Below are 22,846 nucleotides of genomic sequence, written 5' to 3'. Positions count from 1 at the left end.
ATTCCATGCTCTTGACCTATTTGATGGTGACAGAGCTTCAGAAGGCTAACCTCAAAAAGTCGGTGTAATGGAGATCAACTAGAGCTTCCCCCAGCCCTACAGGGATCTCACTGCTGCTGGCAACTTATAGGCACCCTAACAAGGGCATTAGTTTACATAAGGACACTTATAGTGGTGATCTTCAAGCATTGGTGTTTAGACCACAAGTGGGCTATGTGAGGACTGCTGGTGTGGTCAGGAAAAGATCCGGGATGCTGTTTGTGCTTTTAGATTTTACCTCAATGCAACTTATAACCTTTTGATAGCTGACAGTCTTGTTTATCTGATTTCTGAATCTGGGGGTGTAATATTTGGTTAAGATTCTTACTTAAAATCTCAGAAGCTAACCCAATACATCAACTTACTGTCACCTACTCGTACTACTGCTGGGTTCCTTATATAAATGATCTTCCCTCTCTTGACTTTGCATTACTTGCTAGGTTTATGTACAGATTTTGATTTAGATAATTGCTATTCTCTGACGTGTTTTGTAATATTTTCTATGGTAAGGATCTGGAAGAGGGAACCATAGTGATCATATTCCTCTACCTATTATAAAACCATATATACAGGTAATGCCTTATATCTTGCTACCTACATACTAATGCTTTCTTTTTCTGATTTGCTTTCACTGTACTAGTTCAGTAAATATATAATATATTACTTGTTACTTATCTGCAGTATTTTGCCTATGCCAGATACATAACCCTAATGTTAATTGGGTTAATATAATTATTTTTTGCCTTGAGGCAATAAAAATTAATTATGTTGCCCAAAAAAAAGCTATTTACCAATATATATTCCTCCTTATTATCACTATGTCACCTAGCTGAAGAGGCCCATAAGTGTCCTCATTTTTGTACTAGAGGATTACTTTGTTCCTTTGAGTGCATTCTGTTCCTCATGTTTGCTTAGCTGAATTACACAAAAAGAGGGATTTATACAATTGCAATACTAATTAATGACATTGTTCTTATCTTCTAAATATTGTACATTTGTAAAGTCAAATGTCAAACATTTCTCTGTATCAACAATGTATTTTTTTGATTTGTTGTAACCTCAATAAAAAAATATGAAAATAAAGTTTATTGCTAAGTTTTTCAACTACACATACTTACAACATTTTATATTATAATCTCTTTTCATTAAACCCAAGTTTTCCCCAATTTTCCCAAGTTTTCCCCTAATTTGCTTCATTCTCTTTATTTCCTTTGTTCAAAAACATACCTAAATATGCTCAGTCATTGCTGATTAGTGACTGCACATGAATGCCTTGAGTGATTGGCTCAACCATGTGCATTGCTATTTCTTCAACAAAGGATATCTAAAGAATGAAGCAGATTAGATAATATAAGTAAATTGGAATGTTGTCTTTGCTATCTAGATCATGAAAGAAAAAAAATTGGGTTTCATGTCACTTTAAATAGTGCTCATCTATTTGAATGATAGAGAATCTTTGTTTTTAACATCCCCTTTTCTGTGGGTCTCTTAACAAAAGTATTCTGTGACTCACAATATATTCTTGTGATTTCAGGGAAAGGAAGCATCACAGGAGTGCATTACTGAATACTACAAAGCAAAGCAGCTATCCAGGACCCAGACTTTATCGAGCGAGGAGAATGAGAAGCCAGGCGAACTTACAAAACAGATAACTCCAAGAAAGACTTTGGAGATTTTTAAGATTCACAGTATGGAGTCCCAACAATCTCAGGACAGCTTTGTTTCAAGGTGGGTAATGTGGATATAACAAAAAGGTAAGTGGTTGCACTTAAAGAGACAGTAAAGTCAAAATGAAATGTTCATAATTCAGACAGAGCATGCAAGTTTAAAAATCATTCCATTTTGCTTCTAATATCAAATTTGCGTTGTTCTCTTTGAATCCCTGTTAGAAGAGTATGAATATACCTTTATGACTATAGCAGCAGTGTTTGCAAAAATGTTTTTAGCAATATTATACATTGTTGCAAAATTGCTTTTATAGAGTGCACAAGACTCATGCACATTCCTGAGCTCCGGTCACCATACCTATGTTTACTCTTCAACGGAGAATATCAAGAAAACAAAGCAAATTTGGTAATGGGAGTCATTAGATTTTTTTTTATTGTATACTCTGAATCAATTTGATTTTAGTGTCCCTTTAAGAGGATGTATAAAAAAAAAATAAAGATACTTAATTGATGAATAAAAACAGACATGGAGGGTAACCTTTACACACCTGACACATTTCACTCTACTGTGGAAGCTTTATCATAGTTCTATGATCAGCCCTTTATTAATACTCTAGTCTAGAGCACCATTACAGTAGGTTAATATAAGAAAGAAAAAGCAAACAGAGTGTAATGTTATTTTTAAAACAACAATATTGGAAAATAATAACATTTAGTAAAGTATTACAATCCTCCAGCTTTTTGATATAGCTGTATAGTTTGATTTTAATAACATTACTAAAATGTTATGCCTGTTTTCACCCCTAGGTGGCAACCTTGCACCATCTACAATCCACAGAAAATAGTCAAGTGCCCATAATTAAATTGAACATAACTGAATTCTTACTGAATTTCCCAAAATCATTAAGGTGGTCTCTTACTCTTGCCCTAAACTCTCTTGACTTGTATCTTACGCACTGCATGTGACAAACAATACATTCTAATAATAAAGTAGGTACTCTTTAAGATGGGCATAGAATACATCTTATAATGTGCTTTATAGTTTTATTTTTTGTGCTTTTTAGTCAGTTCTACTTAACCCCACTGGAAGAATCAGTGTATTTGCAGCCTGTGAATGCCAGACATAATTATTGAAGTCAAAGAAGTCCACAGCACCAAACAAACTTAAACGTTTTATACCTTTATTGTCATAGATGCAACGTTTCGGCCCTTCTGGCCTTAGCCATGCATATTGACTTATTGACTTTCAGACATAGTTATTGGGTATTATGGAAACCAATGACATGTGACGCACCTTGCGGAAAATAGGCAAGAAATCTGGTATTATTGTTAAAGGAAAATATGGCATTCATAAATTGTATACATTTTTCTAAATCGGCAGTTGCGCACGCATCCACAATGGAATGTTGGCAGCGCAAGGACAAAATAATTCACCTGGATGCATCGAAGCTGCATCTAGGTGAATTCCGAAAATAGCATGCAGCTAAGGCAAACGGAGCATTACAAAAGCAAAAACTAACCGCCCGCATCAAGTATAAAAAAACAAAACAACTAACCGCCCGCATCAAGTATTAAAAAAAAAAATAACTGCCCGTATCAAGTATTAAAAAAAACACACCCGCACGAAATATAACAAAAAACCCTTCTACACAAAGTATTAACACATACACCGCAAAACCCCACATCGCTAAATAATAACCATCAACCACCCACATCACAATACACCTAATTACCCTATTAACCCCAAAACCACAAAACCCCCAAATCGCAATTAACCTAATTATCCTATTCACCCCTAAACCGCAAAACCCCTACATCACAATAAAACCTATTTACCCTATTAACCCCTAAACCGCAAATCTCCCACATCGCAATAAACCTAATTAACTTATTAACCACTTAAACCAAAACCCACAACGCAAATGACTATTTAAATAACTAAGCCCCCTAACCTAACACCCCCTAACCTAACACCCCCTTAAATTAACCCAAATTACCTAAACTAATAAATTCTAAAGTTAAAAAAAATAAAAAAAGGCTAACATTGCATAAAATAAAAAATCTAATTACCAAATGTTACAAAATTAAACCTAATCCCTATGAGAATTAAAAAAAAACCCAAAATAAAAACACCCCCTACTCTAAGAATAAACTACCAGTAGCCCTTAAAGGGGCTTTTTGCAGGGCATTGCCCCAAGATAATCCGCTCTTTTACAAAAAATACACAAAGTATTTTTAAGTATAGTGGTAAAAAACCCCCACCCACCAAACCCCCCAAAATAAAAAACTTATCACTAAAAAAACCTAAACTACCCATTGTCCTGAAAAGGGCATTTGTTTGGGCATTGCCCTTAAAAGGGCATTTAGCTCTTTTTCTGCCCATCCTTTATCTAAATAAAACAACCCCCCCCCCAAAAAAAAAACTTAAAAAAACCTAAGTCTAACCCCCCAGGTTGCTACTCACCGTTCCGTACGGTGGAGAAGATCTTCTTCCAGACGGGTCCATCATCTTCATCCACAGCGATGATTATATTGTAAACTGGGTACTGGCAGACAGCTGCCAGTACCCAAGATGGCTCGCAAGAAGGTAGAGGGGGAGGTTAGAGAGCTGTTGGGGGGGGGGGTCAGGGAGGTTGGGGGATAAGGGGGGATCCTACACAGCAGCATATGTAAATATGCAAAGAAAAAAAAAGATTAAAAAGGATACCTTTTATTTTAGTACTGGCAGACTTTCTGCCAGTACTTAAGATGGCGAGGACAATTGTGGGGTGGGGGAGGTAAGAGAGCTGTTTGGGAGGGATCAGGGGGTGTGATGTGTCAGGTGGGAGGATGATCTCTACACTAAAGCTAAAATTAACCCTGCAAGCTACCTAATTAACCCCTTCACTGCTAGCCATAATACATGTGTGATGCGCAGCGGCATTTAGCGGCCTTCTAAATACCAAAAAGCAATGCCACAGCTATGTAAGTCTGCTATTTCTGAACAAAGGGGATCCCAGAGAGGCATTTACAACCATTTGTGTCATAATTGCACAAGCTGTTTGTAAATGATTTCAGTGACAAACCTAAAGTTTGTGAAAAAGTTGACTTTTTTTTTTTATTTGATAGCATTTGGCGGTGAAATGGTGGCATGAAATATACCAAAATGGGCCTAGATCAATACTTGGGGTTGTCTACTACACTACACTAAAGCTAAAATTAACACTACAAGCTCCCTACTAATTAATGTGGGCATAATACACATGTGGTGTGCAGCGGCATTTAGCGTCCTTCTAATTACCAAAAAGCAACGCCAAAGCCATATATGTCTGCTATTTCTGAACAAAGGGGATACCAGAGAAGCATTTACAACCATTTGTGCCATAATTGCACAAGATGTTTGTAAATGATTTCAGTGAGAAACCTAAAATTTGGAAAAATTTTACTTTTTTTTTTTTTTTTTTTGATCGCATTTGGCGGTGAAATGGTGGTATGAAATATACCAAAATGGGCCTAGATCAATACTTTGGGTTGTCTACTATACTACACTAAAGCTAAAATTACCCCAAAAAGCTCCCTACATGCTCCCTAATTAACCCCAGATATCAGTGTTCCAATGTAGCTAGCGCTAATTTTGAAAAAAAGTGGTTTGGAAATAGCCAAGTGCTACTTGTATTTATTGCCCTATAACTTGCAAAAAAAGCAAAGAACATGTAAACATTGGGTATTTCTAAACTCTAGACAAAATTTAGAAACTATTTAGCATGGGTGTTTTTTGGTGGTTGTAGATATGTAACAGATTTTGGGGGTCAAAGTTAGAAAAATTGTGTTTTTTTTCCATTTTTCCTCATATTTTATATTCTTTTTATAGTAAATGATAAGATATGATGAAAATAATGATATCTTTAGAAAGTCTATTTAATGGCGAGAAAAATGGTATATAATATGTGTGGGTACAGTAAATTAGTAAGAGGAAAATTACAGCTAAACGCAAACACCGCAAAAATGTAAAAATAGCCTTGGTCCCAAACGGACAGAAAATGGAAAAGTTCTTAGATCATTAAGGGGTTAGAGTAGGGGGTGTTTTTTTTTTGGGGGGGGGGGGGGCTTTTTATTAGGATTAGGTTTAATTTTGTAAAATTTTGTAATTTGATTTTTTATTTTAAGTAATGTTAGCCTTTTTTATATTTTTTTTAAACTTAGTCTTTTTTTATTTTTTGTAACTTTAGAATTTATTAGTTTAGGTAATTTGGGTTAATTTATGGGGGTGTTAGGTTAGGGGGTTTAGTTATTTAAATAGTCATTTGCGTTGTGGGTTTTGGCAGGTTAAGTGGTTAATAAGTTAATTAGGTTTATTGCGATGTGGGAGTTTGCAGTTTAGAGGTTAATAGGGTAAATAGGTTTATTGTGATGTAGGGGTTTTGCAGTTTAGGGGTTAAAGGGACATTAAACTCAACATTTTTCTTTCATAATTTAGACAGAGAATACAATTTTAAACAACATTCCAATTTACTTGTATTATCTAATTTGCTTCATTCTTTTGATATCCTTAATTAAAGAAATAGCAATGCACACTGGTTAGCCAATCACATGAGGCATCTATGCAGCCACCAATCAGAAGCTACTGAGTCTATCTGGATATGCTTTTCAGGAAAGAATATCAAGAGAATGATGCAAATTAGATAATAGAAGTACATTAGAAAGTTGTTTAAAATGGTATTCTCTATCTGAATCATGAAAGAAAAAAATTGGGTTTAATGTCCCTTTAATAGGATAATTAGGTTTATTGCGATGAGAGGATTTTGCGGTTTTATAGGTTAATAGGGTAATTAGGTTTATTGCGATGTGGGTGGTTGACGGTTAAGGGGTTAATAGGGTAATTAGGTTTATTGCGATGTGGGTGGTTGACAGCTAAGGGGTTTTTAATTTTAGTTTTACTTGCGTTTTTTGGGGATGGCAGAAATATAGGTAAAGAAGAGTTAGGTTTATTATTGGGAGGCGGCTCAGTGTACACATTATTTATACAGTCACAATGCATAGTGACTGTATAAATAATGTAGACACTGACAGTACTATAATAAGCATTTGTAATATATATATATATATATATATATATAATGTACATATTGACGCTTGAAAGGAAGTGTATGTATAAGTGTCAGTTTGTACATGATTTTTATTAATGCTTATTTTTTCAGTGTCTACATTATTGATACAGTAACTATGCATTGTTACAGTATAAATTATGTGTTGACGGAGTTACGGAAGTTGCCGATCGCAAGTTCCAAAAATATATTACGGGCATAGGAATTAACATATACGTCAGTGTCAATCAAACACTGCACGTTTGTGGAAAGCCACGCCTCTCGCTCGCGGCAAATCGCAAGAAATAAGAAATATACTTAAGGTAGATATAATTTAAAGAGAAGAAATTTTGTATATATTTAGGACAGTAGTTTGTCCAAATAGAGTGTGGCTATATCTGTAGTTTATTATATAGAAAATATTTTTGATATATTTAAGATAGTAGTCCATTAAAATTATAGTATTGCTACACCTGTAGCTTAAATATTTATATAAAAGAAGAGTTACAAAATAGGTTGTTTCTACATCTGTAGTTTAAAAAATAATTAGACTGCCCTCTGGGCAGGCTGACCCTTGTCATTCCTTTTAGTACATCACCTTCAAGGTAGTGGGTAACATATTTTAAGCGTTTCATTTTAAAGGGACACTGAACCCAAAATTTTTCTTTCGTGATTCAGATAGAGCATGCGATTTTAAGCAACTTAATAATTTACTCTTATTATGACATTTTCTTAGTTTCCTTGCTATCTTTATTTGAAAAAGAAGGCATTTAAGATTTTTTTTTTTTTGGTTCAGACATCTGGACAGCACTTTTTTATTGTTGGATGAATTTATCCACCAATCAGCAAGAACAACCCAGGTTGTTCACCAAAAATGGGCTGGCATCTAAACTTAATTCTTGCATTTCAAATAAAGATACCAAGAGAATGAGGAAAATTTGATAATAGGAGTAAATTAGAAAGTTGCTTAAAATGTCATGCTCTATCTGAATCACAAAATAAATAATTTGGGTTCAGTGTCCCTTTAATGTCAGGAGTCCTACAATTGTAGGTGTCTTGTAAAAACATTCAGCTAGATTACGAGTTATGCGCGCTATAGGGAAATTAAGGAACGCAACAAAAGTTGCGTTATTTACACCCCTATAGCCCAGCCATTACAAGTTTTGAAAAACCCGACTTGTGCGTGCGATATGGTGGTTTTAAGTTCCATACCGCACAAAATACAAACGCTGTTTTGACGTACTCGTGCACGCTTTCCCCATAGATATCAATGGGGAGAGTGGGTCAGAAAAAGTCTAACACCTGAGATCGCGGAAAGAAAAGCTCCGTAACGCAGCCCCATTGATGTCTATGGGGAAAAAAGACCAATGTTTAAACCTAACATAAAGCCCAAGTCTAAACACCCCAAATCTGCCGCCCCGACATCGCAGACACCTACATCATGTTATTAACCCCTAATCTGTCGCTCCCGATATCGCCGCCACTATATTAAAGTTATTAACCCCTAACTAGTATATACTGTATATATATATATATATATATAGTATATATTCAGTCATGGCACCCCTGCGTTTCTGTCAGATAACGCACCACTTCGCCCAGAACATTGTTACAATTACAAATGTTTAGGCATTCTCATGTTTATTTATTTTGTTTGGATTGGTATGACACAAAAAAGTGGAGAAAAAAAAAGCCAAATCTGACACATTCCACGCAAAACCCCCAAAATAGACTGGAGATAAACATTTTTTTTCTGGGGACTAAAGGAACCACTTTATACTTTTTTAGCTGTGCCACTGAAGACTTGATACTCTCTTGTGAAGACCTCCTTGCGCCTTTAGAAAATGAGAGAATCAGAAGGCCCCCAGGTCGTATGCAAGCGTTTGATGTTTCCTCTGCAGAAAGTGAGGATTCAAGGTATGTTAAGTAGAATAAACCACAAATTTGTATAATACAATATGTCTCAAATGTTCCTAGATATCGGTGTTCCCTTCCATATGACATAAAAATACAATCATGCACATATGAGCAGTAATTAAACAAAGGGCTAGATTATATGTGAAGCGTAATCAATATGGCCGGATTCGTTGTCTTACACTCAGCCTTGTGCTGTTAAACAAAGCATTTTAACACGACCAAAGCGTTTTTAGTGCTCCCTATACTTTTGATGGATAGCTAAGAGCATGCTATTAGTGCACTCATTACTTGTATTACCAGTGGTGAGTTAAGTGTTGTTCTTGGTCCCAATCCAAAATACAGGTTCAGATTTTAAAGGCTGATTCTCTAAAGCTCTCATGGCTGGTTAGATTCTATAAGAATGCTCGCCAGCTCTTCTATTTCCCTGGTGGAATTCTATAAAGACACTTTTTACCCTGAAAACAGGGTGTGTCTCACTAAGGTGACATAGGTATACAGGTAGCCCTCAGTTTACGCCGGGTTTAGGTTCCAGGAGGAATAGTTATAAATCGAAACAGTTGTAAATTGAAACCCAGTTTATAATGTAAGTCAATAGGAAGTGAGGGAGTAAGGTTCCAGGCCTCTCTCAAAATTGTCATAAGTAACACCTAATACATTATTTTTAAAGCTTTGAAATGAAGACTTTAAATGCTAAACAGCATTATAAACCTAATAATATAGATTGTATCATCATCAAACTAAGTTTAATGAACAAAAACATTTGCTAAACATCACCTAATAAAATAATCACACAACAGACTGCATCATCATCAAACTAAGTTTAATGAACAAAAACATTTTTTTACTTGCATTTTTCTGCAATCAGTTCTCTGCATTGTTAGCATTTTAGATAATATTGGGTCTGCACCTATTCTATGCATTTCAATCTGCAGTGATTAATAGGCAGTTAGGCACCCTCACCTCAAGCAGCTGGACAGGAAGATATCAAGATAATAGGGAAGTGGCTGCTAAAACTTGTAGCTCGATAGCTAATGTCTGCTCTGTGTACACAGATCAATTTAAGGCTGTTAAGTTGCATAACTATGCTGCAAAACAAGCGGACAGCTCCACCTACTGGCTATTTTAATTAGTGCATTGCTTTCCAAAAGCTTTTCAATAGCAGTCACATGACTGAAAAAAAGGTTGTTATTCTGAAACGGCGCAAATTGAACCAGCGTAAACCGAGGGCCACCTGTACTGTATTTTCGTATGGGAAGGAGATGCATACATTATAAAAGTGCACTATTACATTTGTAAAGTCATAGAAAATGAATAATTGCACCATTCACATAAAAATATGCAGGAAAAAATTGTATCAGTGCATTGTATTGTAGGTGCATCAAAAATCATAACAAATTCGTCACCAAAAATCATATTTTATCAAAAATGTAAAATGTGTATGTAAATTACACAGGAATAAAGCTTAATAAATATGCTCAGTGTAAATCATAATTTAAGTACACTGGATGTGCAAACAAAGAAACCCATAGAAATGTATACTAATATGTACAAAATACAAAGCGTAATTGTTATTTTTTCAAAAAATGGACTGAACATAAGAGTTGCAGGGGCGTATATGAAACTGTCTCACAAAGCCCAGCGTAATTCTGTAAAGATTTTTGCACTGCAGATCTCACAGGTTTTTACTCACCAGTAAGAAGGTGGCAACCTTTTCTCAAAACACTCAAAATACAGGTGGCCCTCGGTTTACACCAGTTCAATTTGCGCCGTTTCAGAATAACAACCTTTTTTCCCCGTCATGTGAATGCTATTGAAAAGCATTGAAAAGCAGTGCACTAATTAAAATAGCCAGTAGATGGAGCTGTCCGCTTGTGTTGCAGCAAAGTTATGTAATCTTTACACACTGAAATTAATCTGTGTACACAAAGCAGACCAGACCTATCAAGCAACAAGATTTAGTAGCCACTTCCCTGTTATCTTCTTGTCCAGCTGCTTGAGGTGAGGGTGCCTAACTGCTTAATCAGTCCAGATTGAAATGCATAGAATAGGTGCAGACCCAATATTATCTAACATGCTAACAATGCAGAGAACTGTTTGCAGATAAATGCAAGTAAAAAAACGTTTTTATTCATTAAACTTAGTTTGATGATGATGCAGTCTGTTGTGTAATGTATTAGGTGTTACTTATGTCAATTTTGAGAGGGACCTGGAGCCTAACTCCCTCACTTCCCATTGACTTACATTATAAACTGGGTTTCAATTTACAACAATTTCGATTTACAACCATTCCTTCTGGAACCTAACCCCAGCGTAAATTGAGGGCTACCTGTACTTAATAGACAAATAGTTATGAAAATAGAAGCGATTGTAAGATGCTATACGCAGAAAACAGCATAATGTGATTTATATTGGCTGGAGGATTTCATTTTTTAAGTGCCCCTCTGCTCCCTGCTAACTTCACTCTATGGAGCGAGGTGTTCATTTGCAGAGAGCTCCATTACTTTATAAAGGAGCCATCTCGCCACATCTTATCTCAAGAGCTTTAGAGAATCAGTCCCAAGTGCTTTTTGAGACCTGAAGTGAATGATTATAGCTTGCTAGTTTGCATTACAATAAAAATGGTATGGAAATAAATGATTCATGCTATATTTAGATTTAATGCTATGGAAACAAAGGTTTATTAATGAAGAAAAGGTTTTGTGGCAAAATTACACGGATATAGTATATGAAAACGTCAGGGACTGGGAAAGAGTCAAATGTATATGTATTTGTATTTGGTATACTTTATATATATTTTCTTTTCTTTTTGCATAAAATGGTTATATAAAAACTGTTTAAATGTGTATGTAATGCATCTTTGTGTACTGCTTATGAGAAGAAATAAAGGAATTATGTGGTTATTTGTACAGCATATAAGTGCTAGCTCAAGAAATCTATTTTCTAGTGGATGTTTCTGTCTAAAAATATCTGAAATATAAAATATAACATGTTCCTTCTGTAAAGGAACACCTTCTTAAATAAATACATACAGAATGTAGAATATTTGTAACATTTTCTATTTACAGTGAACAATTCACTGTGTTCTTCTAAAACATAATTCCATTTCTTCTTTCTAGTCCTGAGCTAGATGAAGATGAGAAGGTTGAAAAAGATGAGGAGGAAGAAGACTATGATGGGGATGCAGAACTGACTGAGCAAACAACGACTAATATCCCACCATCCTACAGCACGGTCATCTGTAGAGAAGAATTGCAGACGTCTGAGACTGAGGAGCTGTCTGGGAGCAGCAGACCATTGGCTGAGGTCCCGAGCTTGTTAACAGCCAGTGAGCTCCTCCTCAATAAGTAAGGAGATGATGTCTCGCAAATCTATGGAAAAGGAAGAGTGAATGGGAGTAACTGAAATGAGTGAGGCTGATGCTAGATAAACTCAAGATTTCAATGTACATAAATGTCAATATTTGTTGACTGAAACATCATTATATTTACATATTAGTAGTAGCTATGTATGGGTATGCACCAGATGTCATTATTATTAGCTTAGTTGATATAATACAGAGGTCAGAGAGCACAGCTTTTTATTGGGCACTCAGAATGGCTTGTTAAAGGGATAGTAGACTTCAAGTATGTTAAATATTGTTATTAAAGAATATTGCTATTTGCCTGGAATTGTTTGATTGGTAACTCCAAAGTCTCCTTTAGCACCCAGGTGGTTGTATGTTTACAGTATCCCAGCTGCCCTCTCTGTGAGCCTTCTTTAAAATAATTGGCAAGAACCAATATGATTTAATAATGCTATATATTAAACATACTCTGAGAAAAAAATGGGGTTTAGGTCAAACAAAAACTAAGATAATGACTGCAATCATATTAATCATTTCCCACTATGTGCCAAATTACGAGTGGAGTGGCATTTATCGCTCCCGCTCGCGCACTAACTCTGCTAGAAGTAAATTTTTTGCATGCGTTGGGTAGCGCTCATATCATATGTTGAAAGTAAAACGTTTTGCTCACACGTTAACCCGATGTGCGTAAAAAGCCAAAGTAAGAATTCTCATGTGCGCTAACCTGACATGAAAAAATGTATATTTCAGATTGCAGTGCTGTTCATATAACAGAATATGTTCTATTTATTCATAAAAACATATTTCTATATAGTTCTATATCTATATGATAGAATTTTAGTACAATATATCTATACCTATATATATATATATATTTGCATACAAAGAGAGAAGCGCTCTACCAGGAATGAACAACAGCTCAGTGGCTTGTTCTATGGCGATTTACCACCCGGAAGCAGCCTCTTTTAGACCAGTGTGCTTTTCACAGAAGAAAACTTTCCTGAAGTATATCAGTCTGATCCCGCCAAGTAAGGTCAGTCCAGCCCCGAAATACCAGGCAATTCTCCTCTGAACAAGGAACATGACAACCCCAGACGATCGTTTCGGCCTCCTATGGGCCTCGTCAGTGAGGTGCAGCCACATTCCTCTAAGCACACTGGGCAAGGGGTCCACGTCTGGTTTCCCCCATCACCCATAGGGAGACTTCCTCAGGGTCATAATAATTTGCATACAAAGAGAGAAGCGCTCTACCAGGAATGAACAACAGCTCAGTGGCTTGTTCTATGGCGATTTACCACCCGGAAGCAGCCTCTTTTAGACCAGTGTGCTTTTCACAGAAGAAAACTTTCCTGAAGTATATCAGTCTGATCCCGCCAAGTAAGGTCAGTCCAGCCCCGAAATACCAGGCAATTCTCCTCTGAACAAGGAACATGACAACCCCAGACGATCGTTTCGGCCTCCTATGGGCCTCGTCAGTGAGGTGCAGCCACATTCCTCTAAGCACACTGGGCAAGGAGTCCACGTCTGGTTTCCCCCATCACCCATAGGGAGACTTCCCCAGGGTCATAATAATTTGCATACAAAGAGAGAAGCGCTCTACCAGGAACGAACAACAGCTCAGTGGCTTGTTCTATGGCGATTTACCACCCGGAAGCAGCCTCTTTTAGACCAGTGTGCTTTTCACAGAAGAAAACTTTCCTGAAGTATATCAGTCTGATCCCGCCAAGTAAGGTCAGTCCAGCCCCGAAATACCAGGCAATTCTCCTCTGAACAAGGAACATGACAACCCCAGACGATCGTTTCGGCCTCCTATGGGCCTCGTCAGTGAGGTGCAGCCACATTCCTCTAAGCACACTGGGCAAGGAGTCCACGTCTGGTTTCCCCCATCACCCATAGGGAGACTTCCCCAGGGTCATAATAATTTGCATACAAAGAGAGAAGCGCTCTACCAGGAATGAACAACAGCTCAGTGGCTTGTTCTATGGCGATTTACCACCCGGAAGCAGCCTCTTTTAGACCAGTGTGCTTTTCACAGAAGAAAACTTTCCTGAAGTATATCAGTCTGATCCCGCCAAGTAAGGTCAGTCCAGCCCCGAAATACCAGGCAATTCTCCTCTGAACAAGGAACATGACAACCCCAGACGATCGTTTCGGCCTCCTATGGGCCTCGTCAGTGAGGTGCAGCCACATTCCTCTAAGCACACTGGGCAAGGAGTCCACGTCTGGTTTCCCCCATCACCCATAGGGAGACTTCCCCAGGGTCATAATAATTTGCATACAAAGAGAGAAGCGCTCTACCAGGAACGAACAACAGCTCAGTGGCTTGTTCTATGGCGATTTACCACCCGGAAGCAGCCTCTTTTAGACCAGTGTGCTTTTCACAGAAGAAAACTTTCCTGAAGTATATCAGTCTGATCCCGCCAAGTAAGGTCAGTCCAGCCCCGAAATACCAGGCAATTCTCCTCTGAACAAGGAACATGACAACCCCAGACGATCGTTTCGGCCTCCTATGGGCCTCGTCAGTGAGGTGCAGCCACATTCCTCTAAGCACACTGGGCAAGGAGTCCACGTCTGGTTTCCCCCATCACCCATAGGGAGACTTCCCCAGGGTCATAATAATTTGCATACAAAGAGAGAAGCGCTCTACCAGGAATGAACAACAGCTCAGTGGCTTGTTCTATGGCGATTTACCACCCGGAAGCAGCCTCTTTTAGACCAGTGTGCTTTTCACAGAAGAAAACTTTCCTGAAGTATATCAGTCTGATCCCGCCAAGTAAGGTCAGTCCAGCCCCGAAATACCAGGCAATTCTCCTCTGAACAAGGAACATGACAACCCCAGACGATCGTTTCGGCCTCCTATGGGCCTCGTCAGTGAGGTGCAGCCACATTCCTCTAAGCACACTGGGCAAGGAGTCCACGTCTGGTTTCCCCCATCACCCATAGGGAGACTTCCCCAGGGTCATAATAATTTGCATACAAAGAGAGAAGCGCTCTACCAGGAATGAACAACAGCTCAGTGGCTTGTTCTATGGCGATTTACCACCCGGAAACAGCCTCTTTTAGACCAGTGTGCTTTTCACAGAAGAAAACTTTCCTGAAGTATATCAGTCTGATCCCGCCAAGTAAGGTCAGTCCAGCCCCGAAATACCAGGCAATTCTCCTCTGAACAAGGAACATGACAACCCCAGACGATCGTTTCGGCCTCCTATGGGCCTCGTCAGTGAGGTGCAGCCACATTCCTCTAAGCACACTGGGCAAGGAGTCCACGTCTGGTTTCCCCCATCACCCATAGGGAGACTTCCCCAGGGTCATAATAATTTGCATACAAAGAGAGAAGCGCTCTACCAGGAATGAACAACAGCTCAGTGGCTTGTTCTATGGCGATTTACCACCCGGAAGCAGCCTCTTTTAGACCAGTGTGCTTTTCACAGAAGAAAACTTTCCTGAAGTATATCAGTCTGATCCCGCCAAGTAAGGTCAGTCCAGCCCCGAAATACCAGGCAATTCTCCTCTGAACAAGGAACATGACAACCCCAGACGATCGTTTCGGCCTCCTATGGGCCTCGTCAGTGAGGTGCAGCCACATTCCTCTAAGCACACTGGGCAAGGAGTCCACGTCTGGTTTCCCCCATCACCCATAGGGAGACTTCCCCAGGGTCATAATAATTTGCATACAAAGAGAGAAGCGCTCTACCAGGAATGAACAACAGCTCAGTGGCTTGTTCTATGGCGATTTACCACCCGGAAGCAGCCTCTTTTAGACCAGTGTGCTTTTCACAGAAGAAAACTTTCCTGAAGTATATCAGTCTGATCCCGCCAAGTAAGGTCAGTCCAGCCCCGAAATACCAGGCAATTCTCCTCTGAACAAGGAACATGACAACCCCAGACGATCGTTTCGGCCTCCTATGGGCCTCGTCAGTGAGGTGCAGCCACATTCCTCTAAGCACACTGGGCAAGGAGTCCACGTCTGGTTTCCCCCATCACCCATAGGGAGACTTCCCCAGGGTCATAATAATTTGCATACAAAGAGAGAAGCGCTCTACCAGGAATGAACAACAGCTCAGTGGCTTGTTCTATGGCGATTTACCACCCGGAAGCAGCCTCTTTTAGACCAGTGTGCTTTTCACAGAAGAAAACTTTCCTGAAGTATATCAGTCTGATCCCGCCAAGTAAGGTCAGTCCAGCCCCGAAATACCAGGCAATTCTCCTCTGAACAAGGAACATGACAACCCCAGACGATCGTTTCGGCCTCCTATGGGCCTCGTCAGTGAGGTGCAGCCACATTCCTCTAAGCCCACTGGGCAAGGAGTCCACGTCTGGTTTCCCCCATCACCCATAGGGAGACTTCCCCAGGGTCATAATAATTTGCATACAAAGAGAGAAGCGCTCTACCAGGAATGAACAACAGCTCAGTGGCTTGTTCTATGGCGATTTACCACCCGGAAGCAGCCTCTTTTAGACCAGTGTGCTTTTCACAGAAGAAAACTTTCCTGAAGTATATCAGTCTGATCCCGCCAAGTAAGGTCAGTCCAGCCCCGAAATACCAGGCAATTCTCCTCTGAACAAGGAACATGACAACCCCAGACGATCGTTTCGGCCTCCTATGGGCCTCGTCAGTGAGGTGCAGCCACATTCCTCTAAGCACACTGGGCAAGGAGTCCACGTCTGGTTTCCCCCATCACCCATAGGGAGACTTCCCCAGGGTCATAATAATTTGCATACAAAGAGAGAAGCGCTCTACCAGGAATGAACAACAGCTCAGTGGCTTGTTCTATGGCGATTTACCACCCGGAAGCAGCCTCTTTTAGACCAGTGTGCTTTTCACAGAAGAAAACTTTCCTGAAGTATATCAGTCTGATCCCGCCAAGTAAGGTCAGTCCAGCCCCGAAATACCAGGCAATTCTCCTCTGAACAAGGAACATGACAACCCCAGACGATCGTTTCGGCCTCCTATGGGCCTCGTCAGTGAGGTGCAGCCACAATCCTCTAAGCACACTGGGCAAGGAGTCCACGTCTGGTTTCCCCCATCACCCATAGGGAGACTTCCCCAGGGTCATAATAATTTGCATACAAAGAGAGAAGCGCTCTACCAGGAATGAACAACAGCTCAGTGGCTTGTTCTATGGCGATTTACCACCCGGAAGCAGCCTCTTTTAGACCAGTGTGCTTTTCACAGAAGAAAACTTTCCTGAAGTATATCAGTCTGATCCCGCCAAGTAAGGTCAGTCCAGCCCCGAAATACCAGGCAATTCTCCTCTGAACAAGGAACATGACAACCCCAGACGATCGTTTCGGCCTCCTATGGGCCTCGTCAGTGAGGTGCAGCCACATTCCTCTAAGCACACTGGGCAAGGAGTCCACGTCTGGTTTCCCCCATCACCCATAGGGAGACTTCTCCAGGGTCATAATAATTTGCATACAAAGAGAGAAGCGCTCTACCAGGAATGAACAACAGCTCAGTGGCTTGTTCTATGGCGATTTACCACCCGGAAGCAGCCTCTTTTAGACCAGTGTGCTTTTCACAGAAGAAAACTTTCCTGAAGTATATCAGTCTGATCCCGCCAAGTAAGGTCAGTCCAGCCACGAAATACCAGGCAATTCTCCTCTGAACAAGGAACATGACAACCCCAGACGATCGTTTCGGCCTCCTATGGGCCTCGTCAGTGAGGTGCAGCCACATTCCTCTAAGCACACTGGGCAAGGAGTCCACGTCTGGTTTCCCCCATCACCCATAGGGAGACTTCCCCAGGGTCATAATAATTTGCATACAAAGAGAGAAGCGCTCTACCAGGAATGAACAACAGCTCAGTGGCTTGTTCTATGGCGATTTACCACCCGGAAGCAGCCTCTTTTAGACCAGTGTGCTTTTCACAGAAGAAAACTTTCCTGAAGTATATCAGTCTGATCCCGCCAAGTAAGGTCAGTCCAGCCCCGAAATACCAGGCAATTCTCCTCTGAACAAGGAACATGACAACCCCAGACGATCGTTTCGGCCTCCTATGGGCCTCGTCAGTGAGGTGCAGCCACATTCCTCTAAGCACACTGGGCAAGGAGTCCACGTCTGGTTTCCCCCATCACCCATAGGGAGACTTCCCCAGGGTCATAATAATTTGCATACAAAGAGAGAAGCGCTCTACCAGGAATGAACAACAGCTCAGTGGCTTGTTCTATGGCGATTTACCACCCGGAAGCAGCCTCTTTTAGACCAGTGTGCTTTTCACAGAAGAAAACTTTCCTGAAGTATATCAGTCTGATCCTGCCAAGTAAGGTCAGTCCAGCCCCGAAATACCAGGCAATTCTCCTCTGAACAAGGAACATGACAACCCCAGACGATCGTTTCGGCCTCCTATGGGCCTCGTCAGTGAGGTGCAGCCACATTCCTCTAAGCACACTGGGCAAGGAGTCCACGTCTGGTTTCCCCCATCACCCATAGGGAGACTTCCCCAGGGTCATAATAATTTGCATACAAAGAGAGAAGCGCTCTACCAGGAACGAACAACAGCTCAGTGGCTTGTTCTATGGCGATTTACCACCCGGAAGCAGCCTCTTTTAGACCAGTGTGCTTTTCACAGAAGAAAACTTTCCTGAAGTATATCAGTCTGATCCCGCCAAGTAAGGTCAGTCCAGCCCCGAAATACCAGGCAATTCTCCTCTGAACAAGGAACATGACAACCCCAGACGATCGTTTCGGCCTCCTATGGGCCTCGTCAGTGAGGTGCAGCCACATTCCTCTAAGCACACTGGGCAAGGAGTCCACGTCTGGTTTCCCCCATCACCCATAGGGAGACTTCCCCAGGGTCATAATAATTTGCATACAAAGAGAGAAGCGCTCTACCAGGAATGAACAACAGCTCAGTGGCTTGTTCTATGGCGATTTACCACCCGGAAGCAGCCTCTTTTAGACCAGTGTGCTTTTCACAGAAGAAAACTTTCCTGAAGTATATCAGTCTGATCCCGCCAAGTAAGGTCAGTCCAGCCCCGAAATACCAGGCAATTCTCCTCTGAACAAGGAACATGACAACCCCAGACGATCGTTTCGGCCTCCTATGGGCCTCGTCAGTGAGGTGCAGCCACATTCCTCTAAGCACACTGGGCAAGGAGTCCACGTCTGGTTTCCCCCATCACCCATAGGGAGACTTCCCCAGGGTCATAATAATTTGCGTTCCTGGTAGAGCGCTTCTCTCTTTGTATGCAAATTATTATGACCCTGGGGAAGTCTCCCTATGGGTGATGGGGGAAACCAGACTTGGACTCCTTGCCCAGTGTGCTTAGAGGAATGTGGCTGCACCTCACTGACGAGGCTCATAGGAGGCCGAAACGATCGTCTGGGGTTGTCATGTTCCTTGTTCAGAGGAGAATTGCCTGGTATTTCGGGGCTGGACTGACCTTTCTTGGCAGGATCAGACTGATATACTTCAGGAAAGTTTTCTTCTGTGAAAAGCACACTGGTCTAAAAGAGGCTGCTTCCGGGTGGTAAATCGCCATAGAACAAGCCACTGAGCTGTTGTTCGTTCCTGGTAGAGCGCTTCTTTCTTTGTATGCAAATTATTATGACCCTGGGGAAGTCTCCCTATGGGTGATGGGGGAAACCAGACGTGGACTCCTTGCCCAGTGTGCTTAGAGGAATGTGGCTGCACCTCACTGACGAGGCCCATAGGAGGCCGAAACGATCGTCTGTGGTTGTCATGTTCCTTGTTCAGAGGAGAATTGCCTGGTATTTCGGGGCTGGACTGACCTTTCTTGGCAGGATCAGACTGATATACTTCAGGAAAGTTTTCTTCTGTGAAAAGCACACTGGTCTAAAAGAGGCTGCTTCCGGGTGGTAAATCGCCATAGAACAAGCCACTGAGCTGTTGTTCGTTCCTGGTAGAGCGCTTCTCTCTTTGTATGCAAATTATTATGACCCTGGGGAAGTCTCCCTATGGGTGATGGGGGAAACCAGACGTGGACTCCTTGCCCAGTGTGCTTAGAGGAATGTGGCTGCACCTCACTGACGAGGCCCATAGGAGGCCGAAACGATCGTCTGGGGTTGTCATGTTCCTTGTTCAGAGGAGAATTGCCTGGTATTTCGGGGCTGGACTGACCTTTCTTGGCAGGATCAGACTGATATACTTCAGGAAAGTTTTCTTCTGTGAAAAGCACACTGGTCTAAAAGAGGCTGCTTCCGGGTGGTAAATCGCCATAGAACAAGCCACTGAGCTGTTGTTCGTTCCTGGTAGAGCGCTTCTCTCTTTGTATGCAAATTATTATGACCCTGGGGAAGTCTCCCTATGGGTGATGGGGGAAACCAGACGTGGACTCCTTGCCCAGTGTGCTTAGAGGAATGTGGCTGCACCTCACTGACGAGGCCCATAGGAGGCCGAAACGATCGTCTGGGGTTGTCATGTTCCTTGTTCAGAGGAGAATTGCCTGGTATTTCGGGGCTGGACTGACCTTACTTGGCAGGATCAGACTGATATACTTCAGGAAAGTTTTCTTCTGTGAAAAGCACACTGGTCTAAAAGAGGCTGCTTCCGGGTGGTAAATCGCCATAGAACAAGCCACTGAGCTGTTGTTCGTTCCTGGTTGAGCGCTTCTCTCTTTGTATGCAAATTATTATGACCCTGGGGAAGTCTCCCTATGGGTGATGGGGGAAACCAGACGTGGACTCCTTGCCCAGTGTGCTTAGAGGAATGTGGCTGCACCTCACTGACGAGGCCCATAGGAGGCCGAAACGATCGTCTGGGGTTGTCATGTTCCTTGTTCAGAGGAGAATTGCCTGGTATTTCGGGGCTGGACTGACCTTTCTTGGCAGGATCAGACTGATATACTTCAGGAAAGTTTTCTTCTGTGAAAAGCACACTGGTCTAAAAGAGGCTGCTTCCGGGTGGTAAATCGCCATAGAACAAGCCACTGAGCTGTTGTTCGTTCCTGGTAGAGCGCTTCTCTCTTTGTATGCAAATTATTATGACCCTGGGGAAGTCTCCCTATGGGTGATGGGGGAAACCAGACGTGGACTCCTTGCCCAGTGTGCTTAGAGGAATGTGGCTGCACCTCACTGACGAGGCCCATAGGAGGCCGAAACGATCGTCTGGGGTTGTCATGTTCCTTGTTCAGAGGAGAATTGCCTGGTATTTCGGGGCTGGACTGACCTTTCTTGGCAGGATCAGACTGATATACTTCAGGAAAGTTTTCTTCTGTGAAAAGCACACTGGTCTAAAAGAGGCTGCTTCCGGGTGGTAAATCGCCATAGAACAAGCCACTGAGCTGTTGTTCGTTCCTGGTAGAGCGCTTCTCTCTTTGTATGCAAATTATTATGACCCTGGGGAAGTCTCCCTATGGGTGATGGGGGAAACCAGACGTGGACTCCTTGCCCAGTGTGCTTAGAGGAATGTGGCTGCACCTCACTGACGAGGCCCATAGGAGGCCGAAAAGATCGTCTGGGGTTGTCATGTTCCTTGTTCAGAGGAGAATTGCCTGGTATTTCGGGGCTGGACTGACCTTTCTTGGCAGGATCAGACTGATATACTTCAGGAAAGTTTTCTTCTGTGAAAAGCACACTGGTCTAAAAGAGGCTGCTTCCGGGTGGTAAATCGCCATAGAACAAGCCACTGAGCTGTTGTTCGTTCCTGGTAGAGCGCTTCTCTCTTTGTATGCAAATTATTATGACCCTGGGGAAGTCTCCCTATGGGTGATGGGGGAAACCAGACGTGGACTCCTTGCCCAGTGTGCTTAGAGGAATGTGGCTGCACCTCACTGACGAGGCCCATAGGAGGCCGAAACGATCGTCTGGGGTTGTCATGTTCCTTGTTCAGAGGAGAATTGCCTGGTATTTCGGGGCTGGACTGACCTTTCTTGGCAGGATCAGACTGATATACTTCAGGAAAGTTTTCTTCTGTGAAAAGCACACTGGTCTAAAAGAGGCTGCTTCCGGGTGGTAAATCGCCATAGAACAAGCCACTGAGCTGTTGTTCGTTCCTGGTAGAGCGCTTCTCTCTTTGTATGCAAATTATTATGACCCTGGGGAAGTCTCCCTATGGGTGATGGGGGAAACCAGACGTGGACTCCTTGCCCAGTGTGCTTAGAGGAATGTGGCTGCACCTCACTGACGAGGCCCATAGGAGGCCGAAACGATCGTCTGGGGTTGTCATGTTCCTTGTTCAGAGGAGAATTGCCTGGTATTTCGGGGCTGGACTGACCTTTCTTGGCAGGATCAGACTGATATACTTCAGGAAAGTTTTCTTCTGTGAAAAGCACACTGGTCTAAAAGAGGCTGCTTCCGGGTGGTAAATCGCCATAGAACAAGCCACTGAGCTGTTGTTCGTTCCTGGTAGAGCGCTTCTCTCTTTGTATGCAAATTATTATGACCCTGGGGAAGTCTCCCTATGGGTGATGGGGGAAACCAGACGTGGACTCCTTGCCCAGTGTGCTTAGAGGAATGTGGCTGCACCTCACTGACGAGGCCCATAGGAGGCCGAAACGATCGTCTGGGGTTGTCATGTTCCTTGTTCAGAGGAGAATTGCCTGGTATTTCGGGGCTGGACTGACCTTTCTTGGCAGGATCAGACTGATATACTTCAGGAAAGTTTTCTTCTGTGAAAAGCACACTGGTCTAAAAGAGGCTGCTTCCGGGTGGTAAATCGCCATAGAACAAGCCACTGAGCTGTTGTTCGTTCCTGGTAGAGCGCTTCTCTCTTTGTATGCAAAATATATATATATATATATATATATCATTATTTATAGGTATAGATATATACAGATATATATAGGAATATCTATTTAAAAATACATAAAACATATTTTGCTATGTGCAGAACATTGGAATGTGAGATATTTAC

At 41.7% G+C, this 22,846-nt stretch overlaps 1 protein-coding gene across 1 annotated transcript in view; it reads left to right on the top strand.

Annotated features, from left to right (window-relative positions):
- The window catches only part of LOC128661976 (piezo-type mechanosensitive ion channel component 2-like), a 407,133-nt gene that overhangs the window by 278,621 nt on the left and 105,666 nt on the right, over positions 1-22,846 (top strand). Inside the window, exons 36-38 of the mRNA XM_053716001.1 lie at positions 1,574-1,767; positions 8,558-8,686; positions 11,803-12,030. Coding sequence (XP_053571976.1) covers positions 1,574-1,767; positions 8,558-8,686; positions 11,803-12,030 — 551 coding nt within the window. The remainder of the gene's footprint in view (positions 1-1,573; positions 1,768-8,557; positions 8,687-11,802; positions 12,031-22,846) is intronic.

This window comes from Bombina bombina, chromosome 1 (assembly GCF_027579735.1).
Source record: "Bombina bombina isolate aBomBom1 chromosome 1, aBomBom1.pri, whole genome shotgun sequence".
Lineage (NCBI taxonomy): Eukaryota > Metazoa > Chordata > Amphibia > Anura > Bombinatoridae > Bombina > Bombina bombina.
The sequence above is the reverse complement of the archived record's forward strand: the minus strand, read 5'-3'. Positions and strand labels throughout refer to the sequence as shown.